The sequence below is a fragment of the Eretmochelys imbricata genome, chromosome 7, assembly GCF_965152235.1.
Source record: "Eretmochelys imbricata isolate rEreImb1 chromosome 7, rEreImb1.hap1, whole genome shotgun sequence".
Classification (NCBI taxonomy): Eukaryota; Metazoa; Chordata; order Testudines; family Cheloniidae; genus Eretmochelys; species Eretmochelys imbricata.
The window spans coordinates 84,446,596-84,469,512 of NC_135578.1; the positions used below are offsets into that span (position 1 = coordinate 84,446,596).

The window sequence follows — 22,917 nt, forward strand, 5'->3', positions numbered from 1 at the left end:
ACCAAAAACAGAATATATTTGGGACAAAAAAAAATCCTTCCTTGGCTCCTCCCAGAAATTACAGACATGCAGCACCCCCAGGAGTGGAGGCTGTCTGGCACACAGTAAACAGAATAGCAGTATGGGGAGGGCTAATGCTGGACAAAGATCCCAAAGTAAGTGCCTAATCTGATGAAAACCTAGGTAAGATCTTCAAGCACAGCAGAGAGGATCTTGATTGTTAAGTCTTGTTCAGATAACCCATACATAGTAAACTGCATGGAACTCAATTACTGTAGAAGGATGAAAGGCTGAGTTGGCCCTGTCAGGATTGCAACCTGTGGCTTCTAGTTCACCTCTCAATGCTGAGACGTTCTGCTCTTGACTCCCTTGCATCTTCAGTATATCATCATCAATTAGATGCCAGCATTAACACCTTAGCTGAAAGGCCAGACACCCTATCTCCTTCCTCAGATGGAAATGATATTCTATTGTCACCTGCCTGGGGGGTGCCTGCCACAGTGTGGGCTGTCTCAAGTCTTTGATCACTACCATCAGGATGCATGCAGTTTCTGCTCACCAGGAATATTTCTCTCATAATCAAATATCTTCCAGGAAATGCTGGTGTTCTGTATCTCCAGCAGCTCATAAAATGTCTATTTGCTCCAGTTCAGCAGTTACCAGACAGAAAAACCCTTCCATCAGTATAGGTTGTGTCTACATTACAGGGTTATGGCAGTACAGCTATGCTGGTAGGGCAGACATACCCTTTGACTCCTTAAAGGTGTTAAGGGTGTTCAAGACCTCAGAGAAAGCTCTTTATGCCATTTTGCTAGCAGCACCACAACACTTTGGGCTTGTGCTGTACATTATAGCACATTTAATGAGAGGATCTCAGTGTTCCACCTCAGCTGACCAGCCCTGTGATTTAAATATTCTAGTAAGTGACAAAATCAGAATTTGAACCCATGATACTTGACTCCCACTCACTGAGAGGCAATGTTGTCTAGTGGACTGAGAAGCAAACTAAGCCTGACTCCAATCCTGGCCCTGACACTGATTCACTGTGTGACCTAGGGCAGTTCACCTAACCTTTCTGTGCTCTGGTTTCTCCATTTGTAAAATAGGAATTCAAATAGTTACCTGATGGACTGTTGTGAGGATTAGTTAACACCTGTCCCCTGCTTTGAAGAGGTGAATCATGAGGGCCCCAGTTTGGGAAAGCATTTCATTAAGTGTATATCAATATTCAGGATAGCACTTAAGCCTATGCTTCACTGGAATTCAATGGGACTTGAGCATGTGCGTAAATCCTGTCCTGAGTAGCAACATTTTCCTGAATTGGGGTTTATGTAAGTGCTAATTATCACTGCTAGTAGACATTAAACCACACGGTTGCTGTGCACTTAATTCCCTTTTGAAAGGCAACGGGGAGTATTGTGCCTTGACTCTTACTACATACTACACGCGCCCTCCACATTGCTCTTTGTCTTGGTGAAGAGCTCAAAATGAGTGCGGCTATAGCAAAACAAAAACCAAAGGCCACAGAACCAGTCCAAAAAGCTTCTTCTCGCTGCACTGTGGTGTGACAGAAAATCCCTGCAACCAAAAATTAACCTCAGTTAACCAAATAAGATGTTAATTACTGAGAGATTAACCCTCCTGCCCTACCCCTTCCCAAGCCAGCTCAGAGCTGTAGTCAGCAGCAGCAGTGGGGGAAGGGTAAGAGCTCTCAATCAAAAACACAGGGGTACTGTAAGGCACAGATGTCCTCATGTCTGCCTTCTATAGAAGGAAAATCTTTGGAGTCTAGGAATTTCAGCAAGTCTCACGTGAAACTGAGAGCGATTCAAGATAGTTTCGTTTCAGTCTGGCAAAGCCACAGCATGTGACAGCTGCTTACAGAGGGAATGGAACTAATATTTCATATTTAAACAGAAATCTATTCGCCTTTCACACTTTAGCAAAAGATCAAAAATAGCTCATCAGAGCAGGAAACTTGCCTTACTGTTTGTAAAGCATTGTGCAAATTTACCGCACTGCACAAGTTATTTTTAACAACAATAATTGTATCTGCATTTAAAGTAAAGCATTTGCTCCTTTGTTTTTCCATCCTAGCAGGTCCTGTGCTGAAGTTACAATGCTGACTGCTGACCTTGTGAGATCCCAATCATTTCTACAGTAACGGATTTTGATACCACAGACATATGCACAGAGGATTAGCTCAAGGAGAAGCTTGGCTGTGAGGAAGAGGATCTCTAATGCAAACACTAATATAGAACTAGAATGAATCCTGAGTCATCTCCCCAAACATACACACCAATCTGAAAGGAGAGGGTGCAGACAGACAGGGAAGTTAGCTGAAGGTGTTGTTTTTATAGACATAACCCAGTCTGGAAGCTCATTGCATCCCTCAGCCCAAGCCTAAGCATGCTGTATATTGTGACTGTCCCCTTCCCCTAGAGAGCATCTTCTGCTCACTCCACCCCTGTATTTACCTGTCTGTATCCCACCATGATCATTCTGACCAAGACAATGTTAATGTGAACTCCCAAGGACTCGTCGTGGTAAATTTCATCCACCTAAGAAAAAAAACAAAATAGAAAATAAAGTTAAAAATAACCCTACTATTTTTAAAAAAAAACTGGCTTTTGAAACGTCCTCATGCCTTCAACAATAGGCAAACCTCTCCAGATCCTATGACAGTTCAAAGGATCTGTTAGCTTTCTTCATGTGACTATTGATCTAAACAGGTGCAGTGGAACACTAAGGGTATGTCTACACTATGAAATTAGGTCAAATTTATAGAAGTTGGTTTTGCAGAAAGTGTGTTTTTACAGTCGATTGTATGTGTCCCCACACAAATGCTCTAAGTGCAGTTAGTTGGCAGAGTGCATCCACAGTACCGAGCCAACCATCAACTTCCGGAGCGTTGCACTGTGGGTAGCTATCCCACAGTTCCCGCAGTCTCCGCCGCCCATTGGAATTCTGGGTAGAAATCCCAATGCCTGATGGGGCAAAAACATCGTCGTGGGTGGTTCTAGATACATATCATCAGGCCCCCCCTTCCGTCCTTCCCTCCGTGAAAGCACTGGCAGACAATTGTTTCGCACCTTTTTTCCTGAGTTACCCGTGCAGACGCCATACCACAGCAAGCATGAAGCCCGCTCAGTTCACAGTCACCGTACATCTCCTGGGTGCTGGCAGATGCGGTACTGCATTGCTACACAGCAGCAGCTCATTGCCTTGTGGCAGCAGACAGTGCAGTATGACTGGTAGCCATCGTCACCGTACTCCAGGGTGCTCTTTTAGCCGACCTCGGTGAGGTTGGTCAGGGGCACCTGGGCAGACATGGGAGTGACTCAGCCAGGTCATTTCCCTTTTAAGTTTTGTCTCATGGCGATTCAGTCCTGCCAGCAGTCGTACCGCATCGTCTTCTGCTGAGCACCCAGGAGATGACGATGGCCAGCAGTCGTACTGCACTGTCTGCTGCCAGCAAGATGTATAAAGATAGATGAAGTCGTTCAAAACAAGAAAAAGACCAGATTTCTTTTGTATTCATTTTCTCCCCCAACTCTCCCTCCCTCCGTGAAATCAACGGCCTGCTAAACCCAGGGTTTTGAGTTCTATCCTTGAGGGGGCCATTCTGTTTCTCCTTGATGCAAAGCCACCCCCTTTGTTGATTTTAATTCCCTGTAAGCCAACCCTGTAAGCCATGTTGTCAGTTGCCCCTCCCTCCGTCAGAGCAACGGCAAACAATTTTTTTCAGCGCAGACGCCATAGTACTGGGAACATGGAGCCCGCTCAGATCACTGCAGCAATAATGAGCACTATAAACACCACACGCATTATCCAGAAGGATATGCAGAACCATAACCTGCAAGAAAAGCGAAACCAAGCGAGGAGGAGGTTTCCCCTGCAATGTGCACATCATGGTGTCAATTGGGCAGGTTCATGGCGTGGAACGCCAATTCTGGGCCCGGGAAACAAGCACAGACTGGTGGGACCGAATAGTGTTGCAGGTCTGGGACGATTCCCAGTGGCTGAGAAACTTTCACATGCGTAAGGGCACTTTCATGGAACTTTGTGACTTGCTTTCCCCTGCCCTGAAGCTCAAGAATACCAAGATGAGAGCAGCCCTCACAGTTGAGAAGCGAGTGGCAATAGCCCTGTGGAAGCTTGCAACGCCAGACAGCTACCGGTCAGTCGGGAATCAATTTGGAGTGGGCAAATCTACTGTGGGGGCTGCTGTGATGCAAGTAGCCAATGCAATCACTGAGCTGCTGATATCAAGGGTAGTGACTCTGGGAAATGTGCAGGTCATAGTGGATGGCTTTGCTACAATGGGATTCCCTAACTGTAGTGGGGCAATAGATGGAACCCACATCCCTATCTTGGCACCGGAGCACCAAGGCAGCAAGTACATAAACCGAAAGGGGTACTTTTCAGTGGTGCTGCACGCACTGGTGGATCACAAGGGACGTTTCACCAACATCAACGTGGGATGGCCGGGAAAGGTACTTGACGCTCGCATCTTCAGGAACTCTGGTCTGTATGAACAGCTGCAGCAACGGACTTACTTTCCAGACCAGAAAATAACCGTTGGGGATGTTGAAATGCCTATAGTTATCCTTGGGGACCCAGCCTACCCCTTAATGCCCTGGCTCATGAAGCCGTACACAGGCAGCCTGGACAGTAGTCAGGAGCTGTTCAACTACAGGCTGAGCAAGTGCAGAATGGTGGTAGAATGTGCATTTGGGCATTTAAAAGCACGCTGGCGCAGTTTACGGAGTTGTTTAGACCGCAGCGAAACCAATATTCTCATTGCTATTACTGCTTGCTGTGCGCTCCACAATATCTGTGAGAGTAAGGGGGAGACGTTTATGGTGGGGTGAGAGGTTGAGGCAAATCGCCTGGCCTCTGATTATGTGCAGCCAGACACCAGGGCGGTTAGAAGAGCACAGGAGGGTACGGTGCACATCAGAGAAGCTTTGAAAACCAGTTTCAGGAATGGCCAGGCTATGGTGTGAAAGTTCTGTTTGTTTCTCCAAGATTGAACCCCCTCTCCCCCGGTTCACTCTACTTTCCATTGAGCTAAGCACCCTCCCCTCCCCCCTTCGATCACCGCTTGCAGAGCCAATAAAGTAATTGTTGCTTCACATTCATGCATTCTTTATTTATTCATCACACAAATAGGGGGATAACTGCCAAGGTAGCCCGGGAGGGGTAGTGGAGGAAGGAAGCACCAGGTGGGGTGGTGGAGGAGGGAAGGACAAGGCCACACAGCACTTTAAAAGTTTAAAACTTATTGAATGCCAGCCTTCTGTTGCTTGGGCAATCCTCTGGGGTGGAGTGGCTGGGTGGCCGGAGGCCTCCCCACTGCGTTCTTGGGCATCTGGGTGAGGAGGCTATGGAACTTGGGGAGGAGGGCGATTGGTTACACAGGGGCTGTAGTGGCGGTCTGTGCTCCTGCTGCCTTTCCTGCAGCTCAACCATACACTGGAGCATATGAGTTTGATCCTCCAGCAGCCTGAGCATTGACTCCTGCCTTCTTTCAGCAAGCTGACGCCACCTACCATCTTCAGCCCACCACCTCTCCTCGTGGTCATATTGTGTTTTCCTGCACTCTGAGATTGTCTGCCTCCACATATTTTGCTGTGCTCTGTCAGTGTGGGAGGACCGCATGAGGTCAGAGAACATTTCATCGCGAGTGTGTTTTTTTCACCTTCTAATCTTCGCTAGGCTCTGGGAAGGAGAAACATATGCAGCTGGTGGAGGGGAAAAAAAGGGAGAGAGTGGTAGTTAAAAAGACACATTTTATAGAACAATGGGTACACTCTTTCACGGTAAACCTTGCTATTAACATTACATAGCACATGTGCTTTCATTACAAGGTCACATTTTGCCTCTTATTGAGGGTCTGCCGGTTTGGTGTGAGAGATCACTCACGCAGGGCCGGGCAACAGAATTCAGCTTGCAGGCAGCCATGGTAAGCCACAGTCTTTTGGCTTCTTTAACCTTCATAACATGTGGGAATGGTTTCAAACAGCAGAGCCCTCATTTCCCATATGAAGTAGCCATTGGGTTGGTCATTTAACATGGGTTGGCAATTTAAAAGGAGGGGCTGCGGTTTCCGGGTTCACATGCAGCAGAAACCCAATTAACCCTCCCCCCCACACACACACACACCCAATTCTCTGGGGTGATGGTTTCACCCCTCCCCCCACCACGTGGCTAACAGCGGGGAAGATTTCTGTTCAGCCACAGGCAAACAGCCCAGCAGGAATGGCCACCTCTGAATGTCCGCTTACTAAAACCACCCTATTTCAACCAGGTGACCATGAATGATATCACTCTCCTGAGGGTAACACAGTGAGATAAAGAACAGATGTTGTTTGAATGCCAGCAAACACTGGTACCATACGCTACAATGCTTTGTTCTGCAATGATTCCCAGCTACGTGCTACTGGCCTGGCATGGTAAAGTGTCCTACCATGAAGGACAGAATAAGGCTGCCCTCCCCAGAAACCTTTTGCAAAGGCTTTGGGAGTATATCCAGGAGAGGTTTATGGGGATGTCCCTGGAGGATTGCCACTCCATCCCCAGACATGTTAACAGACTTTTCCAGTAGCTGTACTGGCCGCAAATTCCAGGACAAATTAATAATTAAACATGCTTACTTTTAAACCATGTATAATATTTACAAGGTACACTCACCAGAGGTCGCTTCTCCGCCTTGAGGGTCCGGGAGCCTGCCTTGGGTGGGTTCGGGGGGTACTGGCTCCAGGTCTAGGGTGATAAACAGATCCTGGCTGTTGGGGAAACCGGTTTCTCCGCTTCCTTGCTGTGAGCTATCTACAACCTCCTCCTCATCATCATTTCCTCGCCCCCAAAACCCGCTTCCATGTTGCCTCCCACTCCTTGGACGGAGTCAAAGCACAGGGTTGGGGTAGTGGTGGCTGCATTCCCTAGAATAGCATGCAGCTCATCATAGATATGGCATGTCCGGGGCTCTGAACCAGAGCGGCCATTTGCCTGTTTTTTTGGTAGGCTTGCCTGAGCTCCTTAATTTTCATGCGGCACTGCTGCAGGTCCCTGTTATAGCCTCTGACCTTCATGCCATTGGAGATTTTTTCAAATATTTTGGCATTTCGTCTTTTCAGCCGGAGTTCTGCCAGCACAGATTCATCTCCCCTTACAGCGATCAGATCCTGTACCTCCCGTTCGGTCCATGCCGGAGCTCTTCGGCAATTCTGGGACTGCATGGTCTCCTGTGATGATGGGCTCTTCAGGGTGACCTATGCAGGTGAGCTCGCCATGCTGGCCAAAGAGGAAATGAAATTCAAAAGTTCGCGGGCCTTTTCCTGTATACCTGGCCAGTGCATCCAAGGTGAGAGTGCTGTCCAGAGCGGTCACAACTGAGCACTCTGGGATAGCTCACAGAGCCCAATACCGGCGAATTGCGTACACAGTACCCCAAATTCGACCCAGCAAGGCTGATTTCAGCACTAATCCCCTCGTCGGGGGTGGAGTAAAGAAATCAATTTTAAGAGCCCTTTAAGTCGAAAAAAGGGCTTCGTCGTGTGGACGGATACAGGGTTAAATCGAGATAACGCTGCTAAATTCGACCTAAACTCGTAGTGTAGACCAGGCTTTAGAGGAGACACTGTTGGACAACATCCTTAAAAAGCAGTTTAATATTTTGTCTCTCTTGCAATTGCTTCTTCAAAACTTGAAAATAACACTTACAGTAACTGCTGATCCCTTTCCAGGTAGGGCTGGTATAAGCAGTATCTCTCTGAAGGTTCAAACCCTATTTCAGCTTGTTAATCTCTTTTATCCCATGGGAGTCTCTGGTCACAGTCAAGAGATTCCCTGCTGAGTGATACCTCAAGGATTTACTCCACCCTTGTGTGGTAGAGTAGCATGTTCTTTAATTTCCAGATACTGAACGCAGCAGTGCCAGCTGTATTAGCTAGATCTTTCTTCCGAGCTGCTCCTGTACCTACATATAAGAGATTGCTATTTGCTGTAGTAGTTCTGGTTTGGGGGAAGGACTTACGTAGTATCCCAGCTCTGGGGATGCAGTGCAACAGTCCTTATGAAGCAGGTATTTCTACACGTGGCTTTCATTACATCCATTTTAAAACTCTCTTGGGGAATACAATGCAATCATCCCGCACTGTGGTGGTTCCCTCTCCACAAGGGTCTTGTTGCTAACTCTTTGAAGAAAAAGGCATTGTACTGGATAAGAAGCAAGTGACACTAGCCCACTACTGGGGGTGTAGTCCCAGAAAGGGGACACCCCAGATCACTCTCAATTGAAGGAGACAAAAGCATGCTGGATGCAGGTCCTTGTCCACACCATGGACCATCAATGGCTATGCAGGGTGTGGAAAGTTTTGCAAACCGCAATTCAGCTCGGTGGACATCCATTCAATGCTTTAAAATGTGCGTTATTGCTTTGATACATCACTGCCCAACCCCCAGCCCTCCAAAAGCACTTCACACCCACCCCCATACCAAAAAAAAACACCAGGAAAAGCCTCTGATAAAAAGCTTTCAGAGTCTCTCTTCCAGCTATGCTGTTTTGGGCTTTGCTGGAGAAATTGTCTTTCTGCCACTGCCAAGAGATCCTACCAGCGGTTCTTTTTGAGGGGCAGCTGACAGAAATGTCCCAGGGACACCAGAGGATAATACAGAGACAAAGGAAACTTGCTAGATGTGATTCAACTCTCTTCTCTCTCTCACCGCTCCCTTCAGTACACAAGCCCTTTCCTCACCCTCTCAAAGCAGACTGAATTCAATCTGTTCCCACTCACTCTGTGAGGTCTCTCCAGACCACTTCACCTTCTCTCTCCTCCCAGCTCTTCGCCCCTCCCTTCCTTTCTCATGTTTGCTATGCATTCATCTTATGAAGTCCTAACTCACATGCCTCTCCGGAGCAGGAAATGGTTAAAATAATCTTCCCTTGCTTCATTTGAAGAAAAACACTGTAAAGCAAAACGGACAGCAGGATGACAAGGGTAGAATATCCTTCCTTTCCGGGGCGCCTATCACATAACCCACATGAAAACGCCTTTCATTTCTGGAACATAGTGGGCTGTTTGTCTCCAGACAGGGCAAGAGACAGACTCCCTTCAAAAGATGTAACACCAAATAAATATTTAAACACATACACATACACCTACACATAGTCTGTTTGAACAGTCTCCATAGTGACACTTAAACAAAGTCCCAAAGCCTTGCCCCACTCCCGCTCCTTTCCTCACTCTGATTTTGATATACAAAGTCATACATGGCTGGGTGCAGAATTAGTGTCTTTCTTTTTTTAATAAATGATCCGTTTTTAAAAAACAAAATTTCCAAATGATCGGACGCTTTGCTGTCTGATGATATCCCTGTTATCATCAACTGAGTCCAGAACAGCTAGATTTCCCATGGCAAAAGGAGGCCTGCAAGGGTCTTTCCCATCAGCTTCAAAAAAACTTTTCTTCCACATATGTTTAAAAGCAGAAATTCAGGTCTTGTCTACCCTGCTTTTCCTGGAAGACCCTCTGGACAGCTTGAGAACTAGTAGGATCATGACATCACATATAACAAACAGGTAAAACCTGATTGAGTGAGGGGAAGTTATTTTTATTCAGACTGTTTACAATATTTATTTACAGGTTTTGTTTGTTTGTTTTTTCTGTTAACACCTATTTCATGCATCATGTGCTGTAAGAAGAAGAAAATATCTGTTTCTTAAGATTTAACACCGAGCACCTTACAGTTAAAGTTTTTAATAAAAGTCTTAAAACATAACGGATACCTCCAACAAAAACAGAGAGGAAAAGATTTGACATTCTTTAAATTTCTTAGGTAAATACAAGCGGGGAAAAATAATTTAAAAAATCAGCCAAGATTTCCAAAAGTCAAGAGTGATTTTGGGCATCTCGTTTTTTGGACGCCCAACTTCAGGCACATTAAAAGACCTCGCTATTCAGAAAGTGCTGAGCAGTGCCCCTCCCCCTCTCTGATAATCAGGTCCCTGTGAATTGTCTCAGGTTGGGCACCAAAAAATCACTAGTCACTTTTAGAGATCTTGGCCCCCAAACCTTCATTATACATCATGGAGAAAAGGGACAAAGCCAAGGTTTATTCTTTGCAGGTCACCTTTAAGAGAGACAAATCCAAGGTCTGAATTCTTACTGCTATTCCCATTGGTCCTTGCCTTCCATAACTCAAGAAAGGGTTTTCTTGCAGTATTTCACCAAGAGGGAGGATATGGGACAGCTTTAGGGGCACAGGAAATAGGTCATTGCAGCAGAAAGGAGCACTAACATGTGCAGGTACTCTTTGTGCCTAATTATCTCATGAAATAATCTCTGCGTGATAGAATGTGTCAATTTATCATCTGGCCCAACAAAAATTATCATGAAGCTCGAATCTTATAGACCTCACAGGGCTGAGTCTGAAATTTTTTTTTTAAAACCTTGCTACTGCTATTCTCCTCAATAGCCTACTCTGTCCTTTCTTTTGGAAGCTATTGGAGAGTCCTACAGTAAACAGCTGCCCAGAATAAAATTTTAGACTAATGAACCATATCTGCCAAAAGTGATAACTTGCATCCCAGTACAACTTCCTTAACACACTAATAATGCCTTTTGGGAAATGTAGTCCATTCAAACCAACTATATCCCGGTGGAAACACAAAGGGGGCTGTCTGAAAAGTGGAAGGAATAAAGCCTGAAATACTGAAAATGCTCTTTAAAATGGTTTTGTTGATGAAGTCAGCCACTAAGCAAAACACTTGCACAGATGCCAAGAAAGCTAGTCTGTGCGTGCAGCTCCAGTGACAAAATATATACAAAAGCGAGAGAGACATCCGTGGCCCTCAGCCACCCACAAAACAGATGTGAATTTGGCAGAAAAACTGGTCTGTAAAATATTTTGATTTTTATAACATCAGACTTGCCTTTTTCAAATGCTGGTCAGGTTAGCACTGTAATTGGGGGCACACAGCTGGAGTGGGGGTAGGAAGGGTTCCAAAGCTATCAGAGTTGTTTGCTAGTTCCTCAGTCTCCCAACTAAACCACTGGAAATACAAAAGCCAGAAAGAACAGGAGTACTTGTGGCACCTTAGAGACTAACCAATTTATTTAAGCATAAGCTTTCGTGAGCTACAGCTCACTTCATCGGAGTCGTCACAGATTTAAGCAAAAGGTGAACTGGATTGCCAACTATCAGGAAATACATTTAAAACTGTCAGTTACAGTCTATAAAAAAATGTATAGTATGTCAGTAAAAATGGTAAGTTACTTTAAATAGTTTCCTTATTTCATCCCAGAGAGAAATATTTTTCCTTTACTCTTTCATAAATTTGCAGACTATAAGAATATTTTAAATATGTCATCCATATTTATGGGACTTTTCTGTTTTGATGGCTAAAATTGTGGATTCTTTAAAAATTCATACAGACGTTGTATGAAGCCAGAATTGCAATTTTCCAAACTACATTAATACTTTTTAATGTATGGAACCTAGAATGTATATACTTATTTTGTATTTGAAATGGCATCAGTAATTAAAATCTGGAGTGTAAGTCAATTTGAATACAGTACAACCTTGCTAAATTTCTCTAGGGATTAATACAGCTACTAAGAATTACTGATGTTTGCAAAGGAGTAATTTAAGCCCTGATCCTGCAACTTGTTGTGCACAGGCAGACACAATTAAAGTAAGCAGGACTGCCTGTGCATTTATACAGTCTCGTCACATGCAACAAGCTGCAAATAGCCTTAGACATTTAGGGCCTGGTCCTGCAGCCCTTACTCACACGATTTGTCTCAGTGCTTCCTGTGAGACTGACTATACACATGCAAGCAAAGTTTGCACAAATGGGCACTTATTCAGCAAGTGCAGTAAGCAAGCAAACAAGCCCAACAAAACAGCAAGGATAATACACCACAAAATGTTCTCTGATAATGTATTCAGCAAATGCAGCTCAGTGGAGCTGTGATAATATTTCATAGCACATTAGTAAGCCTTTTGAAGTATATTTTGTAAAAATAATGAAATATTTGTAGTAATTACTTGATTATTCTTTCTTATTGGAAAAAGAAAGCTTGGTTCTCTGAGAGTCATAAGCAGTTATCTATCCATCTTGGAATTTCTAGCATATTCATCATCATCATATCTCAGCACCAAGATCTGAGAGTCTCTTTGAGAACAGTTCTATCCATGTGCAACATAGTGATCCAAACTGCACTAGCTACTTACAGACCAGAAAAATATTCTGGCACTGGGAAGTAGAAGAGAACTGGAATTAGTATGACACATTTCATACTAAGTTCATATATATCTCAAACGTGTTTCCCAAAGCAATGAATTCAAACTTGATCTAGAGTAGCACAATGCTTATGGGAATGGTTGTAGCCATTACGGGCTCAAAAATAGATTACGTAAAAGCAGGACACTGGAAACTATTTTACTGAGAGAGGGAATTCCATCCCTACTCTTTTTTTAAAGGAATGTCTTGGGATCTTTAACTTCCACCTGGACAGCTATATGCAGAAAGAACCTCAGCCTAAAGTCTCCCCCAGATGACTGTTGCTCTAACGAGCAACAGCTAGTAGCTCCTACCTTTTATGTACATAGGTGCTGAAGCAGAAATCTAATTCTCTACCACCAGATAGAAATCAGGGTGGTTTCTACAACACTTTAGGAAAGTAATGGATACATATCTGATAGAAACGAATGTGACTTTTACAGCTTAATTTTTAAAAAAAAACACACGTGGATCTGCACTGCCCAAGGGGTAAACTGCACAGCATATTTTTTATATCCAGCTTATATAATTGATTGAACAAAATCAAAAGTTTCTGCACTGGCAAGACGCACCGGGGTGCACTGCTTTCCAGTGTGATGAGCCCGACCCCAATCAGGAAGAGTTTCTAGGAGGAACGCCAGCACGGCCAGCTCCTCCTGCCCTCGGGCTAAAGTGCCTGTTGAGTTAGAGTAAAACTGGCAGAGCTTCAAAAGCACACCAAACGCCAGCTCCTTTCTGAACCTGACAGCTCTGACCTGAAGCGCCTTAAGAAGCATTTTGGCAGCTTATGCCACCCCCTCAACTGGGTTGGACTTGGCGGGAGTGGAGAGGAGGTAAGAATGAGGGCAAGGAGAGAGGATGGGCAGCAAGAATTTGGGAGGGGAAGGGGAGAAGAGAAGGGAAGAAGGGAGAAAACTGCAACTCGACATCAAGAAAAACTTTAGGTTAAATCTGCCAACTGGTAGCAGTTTGTTTCTCTCCACCATGTGAAATAAATCCCTTCCCTTGTCTCCACAACTCAAAGATGATTAATCCTTTGCCATATACACTTATGATTTCAAGTTGGACTGAAGCTGAAGTGGACAGGAGGTGGGGGCACGGAGGGAATCCTTGGCCACTCTTCCTTTGCAGGAGATGCTGTTATGCTTTCCTTTCTAATCAATGGGAAAGATACAGTTACACAGGCACTGGAATATCCTGGAACACACTCAAGCCTGCACTGAGTAGAAAAGCAGAGTGGCTACTGCTGATGGAAACCTTCTGTGCACTTGTTTCTAGGAGCAAGCCCCAGAGAATATTTTCATTGCCATGTGAGGAGCATTAAGTGAATGGCATGACTCTTCATGCCCCCTGCTGATACCATTAGCTGGTCAATGTCTTAAAAGAAAAATCCCTCTGTGCAAATACCTTCTCAGCAAATTAAAGGGACCAGACTACATGAAAACAGCTGGCATTTTAAAACTCTTATTATCAGACTCATCAAATAGATTATATACCCAGCCCCCATAATGCTGTGATGAGGAATACCCTCCAAACCCAACATATCTATTTAATAAACAAATTTAGCACCAACATTATTGCTAATTCCTAGAGTCTACCTATGATTTAGGTGCCCAATAGCAAGAAAAGTCAATCTGTATGACCCTGTCTGGCTGTATAACAGTAGGTAACATCAAAGCTCCTAGGACTGTGCTGACACGGTGGATGATGCTGGTACAGTAAAACAAGAAAGTGAACATTAAAATACTGCATACCATCTCTCCTGTCAGTCACTTGATAACCTTGCCAGTTCCATCAGGTCCTTTCTGAATCCGGCTAGTTCTGGAGGTGAACTTTACAATTCTGCCACATACCGTGGGAGCGTTCTGATGCTCCTAATTCACAGTGAGTACTTGCCCAAATACAGCGCATATCACTAATATGTAATCATGCAAGAGGCATTAGAAGTCTGCATGACAACAAAACACATTTGCAATTACTAGACTTCACTGTCTTTGAGCAATGACTTGACAAAAAAAATAGAATTTTCCAAATGAGCAAAATCAATGACATTTCAAAATCTCAGATCTCAGATTGAGTTTGGCAAGTTCATCTCAAACTAACTTCCGCCCCAATTTCCATGCCAATATGAACTTGTGAAGAATCTTTTCTGGAGCTCTAAGGGGGGTGGGGGGGGGGCAAAAGCATGACTTACTATACTAAGTATACTCAGAGCTAATACTAGACAGCACCTTACATTTTTGGGTGACACACAAACTAAGTTGCTCTCCAAACATTTCTGTAAGTTAGGTAAGTGTTATTATCCAGATTTTACATATTGGGAAACTGAGGCACGGAGCAATTGATTTGTCCACAATTGCACTGCAAGTCAGGACTTCCTAGCTTCTAGCACCAATCTTCACCCACTACACAATATGGCTTCTCAACAAAACAATAACAAATGTGTGAAGAGCCTCATATCCAAACAGGCAACCCTCTCTGTTAACCACTTTACAACATACAAAAGAAGCCTGATGAAAGTTATGTTATGACCCTTTTAAGCTGCAAGTGGCTACAACCCTGCTGGATTTGCCCACCACAGAATGTAAATGATTTCCCCGTGTGGGACAGAACTGGCTAAATGATTTTTGCTGGTCCCTTTTGATGGCCACTTAAGACAAGTTTCTCTACATATGAACTTTGAAATAAAAAGGGTAGCTCATACCTTGGAGCCCTTCACATATAGCTGGTGATTAACACTGCCCCTGCTTAGTTACTGTACCAAGTTGTCCCTCCTTGCCCCAATGTCAGCTTTAAAAAGGGACTTTTCACGCTGAACCAAACTTGTAAACCAGTTTGCCTAAATCATAATGCTTTGACAGTTATTTTCTGTATTCACCCTGTCATGGCTGAAGATGTGTGTTTGAATAAGAGCTTTCTCTCCTTCTTCTCCCCCCCCTCCCCAATATAGCACCACATTCAGCTAGTTAGCCCTTCAAAGTATTCAGGATAATACTTAATTTTTGATATCCCAATCATGGAAGTGACTGTGATCTCAGAAATGCATCACTGTGACTGGACTGCAAGATCTAGGCAAAAAATAAAAATGGCCTGAGAAGGGTAACATTCCTCATTAAAACACCAATATCTTGGATAAGACTGTCAAGGAAAATTGTAATACATGAAAGGATAAGTGCAAGTCTGTTGTTCTAAAGATTTTCCCCAATGCGGCAATCTCCTTTTCCAGAGTTAGAAACCTACAATCCACAGGAAGTTGTTTCTCCAGCAAGATTCTTCCAGAGGAAAATCTTTTCTCTTGAACATAATTGCCATCTAAAAGTAGTTTGATTTTTCTAAAATCTCTTAATAAGGCTTCACTAAAGTTCTGTTTTGCTGAGAACTTACAAACAATGAAATGCTTGACAGAATGTAGGATGTAAGTCACTCTTCTAGCAGAACTCTGAATCAGGAGGTTTCCTTAGTAACCCAAAACAATAGGAAAATACGAAGTAACTTTGTATTGTCAAGCAAATTCATTGGAAATATTTTATCACCCAGGTTTTCTTAATAGGTAGATGCAGAGCATTGGTGAGAAAACACCAATAGGAAATTTCCTAGGCTGCAGTCTGGTTCCAGTGAAAGAAATCTTTGTCCACCTGCCCACCCCACTACACAGAAGTAGAAAATGAAAATCCTTCTTCCAGCAACTCAGTGAGTTTCCCTCTGCAGAAGGCAGAATTCCTGTTATAGCTACGCCATCTTGGTATCTAATGATATTGGTTCTACTCTGCCTACTGTCTCAGTTCTGCAGGTGGATAACATGCCCAGAATTAGTTCTGTGAGCACAAAGCATGTCCAGAATTGGCTATGCAGGGAGAGAGAGAATGCCCAGGACTAGCTCTGCAGGCAGCTTTCAGAACGTAGAATAAGAACGAAATCCAGCCCCCTGAGTTGATGACTTTGCACCTCATCTTCAATTCATTCCCGTGCTGAGTTGAGAAATATGGTATCGATTCCTCTCTGGGTAAATCCTCTAATCACCTGTCAAATCAAATGCTGCAATGAACATTAAAAACACAAATGAAAACAGTGCTTAACTTCAAAAATCAGAACCAAACTGAGTGATGACTCCCCAAAATCTAATTGAAGGGCACTTACAGGGAACCAGTGTGGCCTGAAAATTGGGACAGATGGGACCTTCTCCAGATTAGGGGTGAGTGGAAATTCCAATTCCACTGAAGGATTCTGGCTGTGTTCCTTATAACTCTTTGCGCCAATCAAAAGGGAGCAGGAGTCTGAAATCTGATAACAGACCAGGGATTAACGCTGGGGAGTCCCACAGGGCTCCTGCTCTACGCTTGTTCAAAACAGTAACAGAATCAAGCTTTTTACCATGTCCCTCTGTTTTGTCTGTTATAAATTCACACTCCTTGCTCTTTATTTTTCCTATTCCCTTTGGCTGCAGATACTGTAGCTCCCCTGCTGCCAATATTTGCTCCTAGCCATTATGGTCTTGTGCCACATAGCACACTTAGGCTCCTCTGCCTGAACATGGCTGGTTGCTTTGAGTTAGGTCGTATTTTTAGAATATAGTTTTATCTGTTTGATTTCTCTGTAGGTTCTTGTTTTATCAGAACCTTCCCTCCAAATCAGAACCTGAATGCAAACCCCAAATCCTCCCCCCAATAACTCTTCCCTGCTATTCAAGCTTCTTCAAGAGCAGCTTATTAAGCAATCATGCTCCAGCCCATATACGCTAATATCCATTTATGGAGCCATAGCCAACAATTTTCTGTATTGAGTGCAATCCCCTTTCTTCTTTTGTCAGAGTGGGGCCCAGCCTGATCATTAAAAATATAAGCGTGAGTGGACAAATGCTGGTGGGAACTCCAGAGGAGAAAGCAAAATGACACCCTTTATGTGACAATGTTCCCCATGAAATCTCCTTAAAGGGATTAAAGATGCACGCATACATATAACAAAAAATCCCCATATAATGAACAGGATGAAGTTCCTGCCCCACTGGGGGAAGGGTATGAAGGGGGAAAAAGCTGACAACCTTCCATCCTTTCACCTCCCAGCATGGGCCATTCTCATCCCACCACCTTTCAGAAATTCAGAAGGATTTAGAGGTATGGCCAAATCCCGCTGCTATGATATGAACTCCGGTAGCAGCAGCAGTCAGTGAATGGAATGGTGATGCTGGGGTAAAAGGAGGAAACAACTCCTTTGCATTATTCTTTAATCCTAAAATCACATTTCCCATGTCTCGGCTTTAGAATCTCAGAGTCCCAGGCTTAATTGGTTAATTCCCTCTTCATGAGCTCAACGGAATGACAACAGATTGAAAAGCAAAGCTGGGTACAAAACATTTCCTCTCCTCTGTCCCTGAAACAATGTTAGATATAGTCTTAATTCCCACCCCAGGAACCCCACACCCATACAGTGCCTCTCTCACAGAAGCTGTATAGTCACCGAAAATGCTCATGTTTTAATAACATGAATTCTAATATTATTTTTCCCACAGGCAACAAACTTTACAAAGTAGGAGCTTTAAAACAATACAGATAATCAAATATTTATCTCTAGATGACAACATTCCGGACATATATAGGGATGTATACTTAGCTAATTTATCTCAGTTATATAATTAAGTTTATACTAAGTTCTTTGTTGGAGAAAATGCTTTAAAAAAGAGGATGGTAAGAGGAAGACAATTGTGGGAGAAGAAGGAAATGGAACGAAGATGAGAAAGAGGGATACGTACTACCAGATATTCCACACTATTTTTCTTGGAGGATCATGCTATAAGATAAGTGAGCAATGGAGCTGCTGGGTGCTCTATTGTAAATCTAGCTCTAATTGTGTAATACGTGCATGCACGGAAAATTTAAATTTGTAGCTATACAGTACTGGCAAAGATGCTGCGGTTGATCAAATCTCAAGCTTCTGCGTCTAGGGTGACCAGATGTCCCTACTTTATAGTGACAGTCCCGATATTTGGGGCTTTTTCTTATATAGGCACCTATTACCCCTCACCCCCATCCCGATTTTTCACACTTGCTCTCCGGTCACCCTATCTGCATGTAAGTTGGTCAATCATCTTTGGGGCTCAGAGAGGACTTTTCCCCTCGTATTCAGCACTGCACAACTTTTCAGGGACATTATGGGAGCATTGAGAACAATGGGCTTCATGAGGTACTGAGCTCTTTTGAAAATATGACTGACTCCTGTATAAACCCATGGAAGATGAGCATGACCTATGACAGTCTCACAAATCTGTGCTCCTGTTGCAAGAGGCATTTCTAGGGCTAAGTTCATATTATCAGAGGTCATAGTCAATATTCATAACTATTTTGCAGTCCGATACAGTTTAAGGCCAAAAGGGACCATTAGATCATCTAATCTGACCTCCTGTCTATCCTAATTTCTCCATGAGCTACAAAACATCCTGGATTTCTACGTGTCAGTAGTTGTTCCTCATCCATTTACTACTTGCTCCCATGGAGTCCCTAGTGCAGTGTCAAACAGGTAGAAAAAAATTCACTTTTTCCCTCCAAATCATCTGGTTTTTCTCAAAATTTCAGAAGTCCAACTTTTCTTCCACCACAGATCAGTTTTCAAAATCCATTTGTGGCTTGAAATTCTTGTTTTCCAAATTTTCCACAGATGTACCATGGTGGTCATCTTTGGCAATTTTAGCTTTTCAGTGGTTAAAAAGAAAATGATCCACACTCCCCAAAAAAACACATGCATGCTTGCGTGCACACACACGCACACAAAGAGGAATCCATCAGAACAGCACAAAGAGGCAACCAAATCAGGGGAGGTATGGTGTTTCATCGAACTCCCAAAGCCAAACAAAAATCTGCCCCTCTACTTTTTCCCATTATCTGCAACTAAATAAAGTAAATAAGCAAGTGACTACCAATTTATCAGTAAGTTTGATCTGGGAGTGAATTCATAATAAAGGGTCTGCCTGGTGTAATTTAGAGCTGCCTGAAGTGGCCCCCAGTTGGCCACTGGATCATGATAAAGGTGACACTGATAGAACCTTAAGTGCAGCAGTGTTGTACTAAGCTCAGCAAATGCCAAGCTGACAATAAAGCCTATGTACAATACGTGACACTCTCCCAACTCCTCCCTCTTATGGCTCCATTTACTTCCAAAATCAGCATTTGGGACACTGGATAATCAGGACACCTCATTAAAAGCCAAATGGTAACTGTTACAGATTGAACCTGGCTCAGTGTGAGAATCTGATGGGAAGGATTTTCCCCTTCTAATCAGATTAAGGTGGCAGGAACTAGTGGACCCTCCTAATGAAAAGCCAACAGGCTCACAGAGAGCAGCCTAAATTCCTTAAGCAGAGGATCATGTGGGAAAATAGCTTTTTTCTTTCAAAGGTCTGGAAAGCCCAATGCTGGGGAGTTTATTTGGTGAAGGTTCTGAGAGCCTTCTCTCTCTCACTCTGTCTGGATTTCTGTAGTGCGGTTTCAGAGCCTCCAGCCTGTTTGTATTGGAATGCATGACACACTCATTCAACGAGTCATAGCAAATATATTGGACCTGATTCTCAGGTCTGGCTAATATGGTCCTGATTCTCAAAACTGCTCTGGTCAGGAGCCAGCTTAACCTGCCAGCTGAGGATTCCCCTAACCTGAAGAAAACCCTTGCTGGCATAAAGCCAGCATTGCTGATACTGTGTTACACCCTCGCAGCATAGGCAGCATGGCTGGCCAAAAGGAAGTGTGGCCAGGGTGAGACGGTGCCTCGGTACTCCAGCAATCCCCAGCGACTGCAATGGCCCTCCTGGACTGTTGGCTGCCTGGTGCAATTCAAAGCAGCCCAGAGTGGCCCCCCAGTTGGCCATAAGATCATGGTTTAATCTTAATTTTCCTTGCTGAATAATTATCACAGCTTCATCGGCCTTGAAACAGGACCTCTGGGTACTTTGAGAAATGGACTGGAAGGTTGTCTACTGTGACGTTGCACTCTATATGATTTTATTAAAATATGCTAATGAGTGTGAATATAATATAACTGGAATATGCTTCATGCAAAAGGTCTCTTGTAAGGTATCATTACAAAGTTTATAATCTAGTGAGTGTGGTCATCCTATTTGTATAGATGTATCACTCTTGTATCTGAAACTAGAAATATGAAATATAACTCTGAGGTCCTATTGTAGTATTGCGAAGTGTGGGCCATTAATGGTGGTTTGGAATCTTTATGGCTCCCATCAACCAGGATAATTGACTGCGGATGGCTCTGTTTGCTTGCAGGCCTTCCTGTGAGTCAGGACAAATGAGGGCTTGGAGTCTTACAGTGACATGTGATCATGTCACCTGAACTGGAATACACCTTTAAGCTGGTGCTTTTCCATTTAGAAGGAAGGGTGGGAACCCAGAGAGGGACAAAGGATTCCCACTTTGTGCAAAAGATATATAAGAGGGTAGAACAGAACAAAGGAGGCTGCAATCATGAGAAACCCCCTAGCTACCAACTGAGCTGGAACAAGGGCTGTACCAGGGGAAGGATTGTGCCCAGACTAGGAAGGTGTCCAGTCTGTGATAGAAGCTTATTGAAACATTTGAGGGTGAGGTTTTATCTGTATTCAGTTTTCTTATTGTATTAGGTTTCAACTTGCGAGTTTTATTTTATTTTGTTTGGTAATTTACTTTGTTCTGTCTCTTATTACTTGGAACCACCTAAATCCTACTTTTTGTATTTAATAAAATCACTTTTTACTTATTAATTAACCCAGAGTATGCATTAATACCGGGGGGTGGGGGGGGGAACAGCTGTGCATAGCTCTCTATCGGTGTTACAGAGGGTGAAAAACTTATGAGTTTACCCTGTATAAGCTTTATGCAGGGTAAAATGGATTTATTTGGGGTTTGGACCCCATTGGGAGTTGGGCATCTGAGTGTTAGAAACAGGAACACTTCTTAAGCTGTTTTCACTTAAGCCTGCAGCTTTTAGGGGACGTGGTTCAGACCTGCGTCTGGGTTTGCAGCAGGCAAGCGTGTCTGGTTCAAACCAGGCAGGGCACTGAAGTCCCAAGCTGCCAGGGGAAACAGGCTCAGGGGTAGTCTCAGCACATTAGTTGGCAGTTCCCAAGGGGTTTTCTGTGATCCAACCCGTCACATCTACTTTCACTGTTTCTTTGGTAAGTGCTTCTGGGTCCTGTGCTGAGACAGCGTTTGGAACTTCTAATATGATTCCTTCTTGGTGAAACATATTTACCAGAGCAATAGGACATGAAGGCATCAGCAATGGATGTATCTATCACTGTCACAAAAAGCTGTACTGCATCCGGACACCAACCCTTTTTAGACTGACACCTACAAGCCCTGCAGTAAAATTAGGTCACTCACTTCCACAATGAGGCTCCAAATAGTAACTGCTAACAGGTGCATCACAGGAAAGGAGAATGGCACCTTACCACCATTACAACGTCCAGAATTAGTAGCTGTTGGAAGAGGAGAGCTTTATGCTGTTAAAGCCGGCAGGAATAAAGCACTGGCATGTTTATGCACCGCTACCTTATAGAGAGGCTTTTTATATATCACCCATCTCTCCCCCAGCACAAGACTAGGAAAGATATTTTTTGAGTAGAGAAACCAAGACGCACACTGCAAACCAGAAGAAAAATGGATTTGGGAACAGTTTTCCTAAAGAGACACTGCTCACATTGCCAATGTGAGACTACCAATTAAAAACAAAACAAAACTTCTTCTAAAGGTTCCCTGACAAACCAAGCTGGATAGAAAATGACACGTCCACAGCCTTGTGGGGACTGTGGAACTGTTACAACACAAATCACAGCAGCTTCCTACCTTCATCTTCCTCTAAAAATATAGTTCCATTCTACTTAACACAGCTGATGGGCTAATGGCCCAATGCAGCCTGGCTGCTGGAGCTATGCTTCCTCTATTGTACTCTTTTGCCAGGGGTAGTCGCATTAGACATACTACTGCAACCTGGTTGGCTTTCTATTTTGCACTGGTTAAGTGCCATTATCATTACAGTCCAATTGTGCAAAGGTACAGTAACTCCTCACTTAACATTGTAGTTATGTTCCTGAAAAATGCTACTTTAAGCTAAACGATGTTAAGTGAATCCAATTTCCCATAAGAATTAAGGTAAAGTGGGGGGGTTAGGTTCCAGGGAATTTTTTTCTTCCAAACAAAAGGCTATATTTTATATATATACACAGTATAAGTTTTAAACAAACAATTTAATACTGTACACAATAGTGATGATTGTAAAGCTTGGTTGAGGTGGTGAAGTCAGACGGTGGAAGAGGGTGGGATATTTCCCAGGGACTGACTTACTGCTCAATGATGAACTAGCACTCGGCTGAGCCCTCAAGGGTTAACACGTTGTTAATGTAGCCTCACACTCTACAACGCAGCACAAATGGAGGGAGGAGACACAGCATGGCAGAGAGAGACAGAGACACACATTGTGTGTGGGGGGGGGGGGAGGGGGGGGACATAGATACACACCGTGTGTGTGAGAGAGAGACAGAGACAGGCTCTGCCCTTTTAAGTACTCTGACCCCATTCTAAGTACACTGCCTTTTTAAGTAGATCAGCAAGTTGAGACAGCAGCTGCTGCCAGCAAGCTCCCTCCTTCCT

The 22,917-nt window shown here is 43.8% G+C and overlaps 1 protein-coding gene across 1 annotated transcript in view; it reads right to left on the bottom strand.

The window, feature by feature from the left end:
- The window catches only part of ADAMTS14 (ADAM metallopeptidase with thrombospondin type 1 motif 14), a 98,934-nt gene that overhangs the window by 39,065 nt on the left and 36,952 nt on the right, over positions 1 to 22,917 (bottom strand). The window contains exon 5 of the mRNA XM_077822848.1: positions 2,478 to 2,561. Coding sequence (XP_077678974.1) covers positions 2,478 to 2,561 — 84 coding nt within the window. The remainder of the gene's footprint in view (positions 1 to 2,477; positions 2,562 to 22,917) is intronic.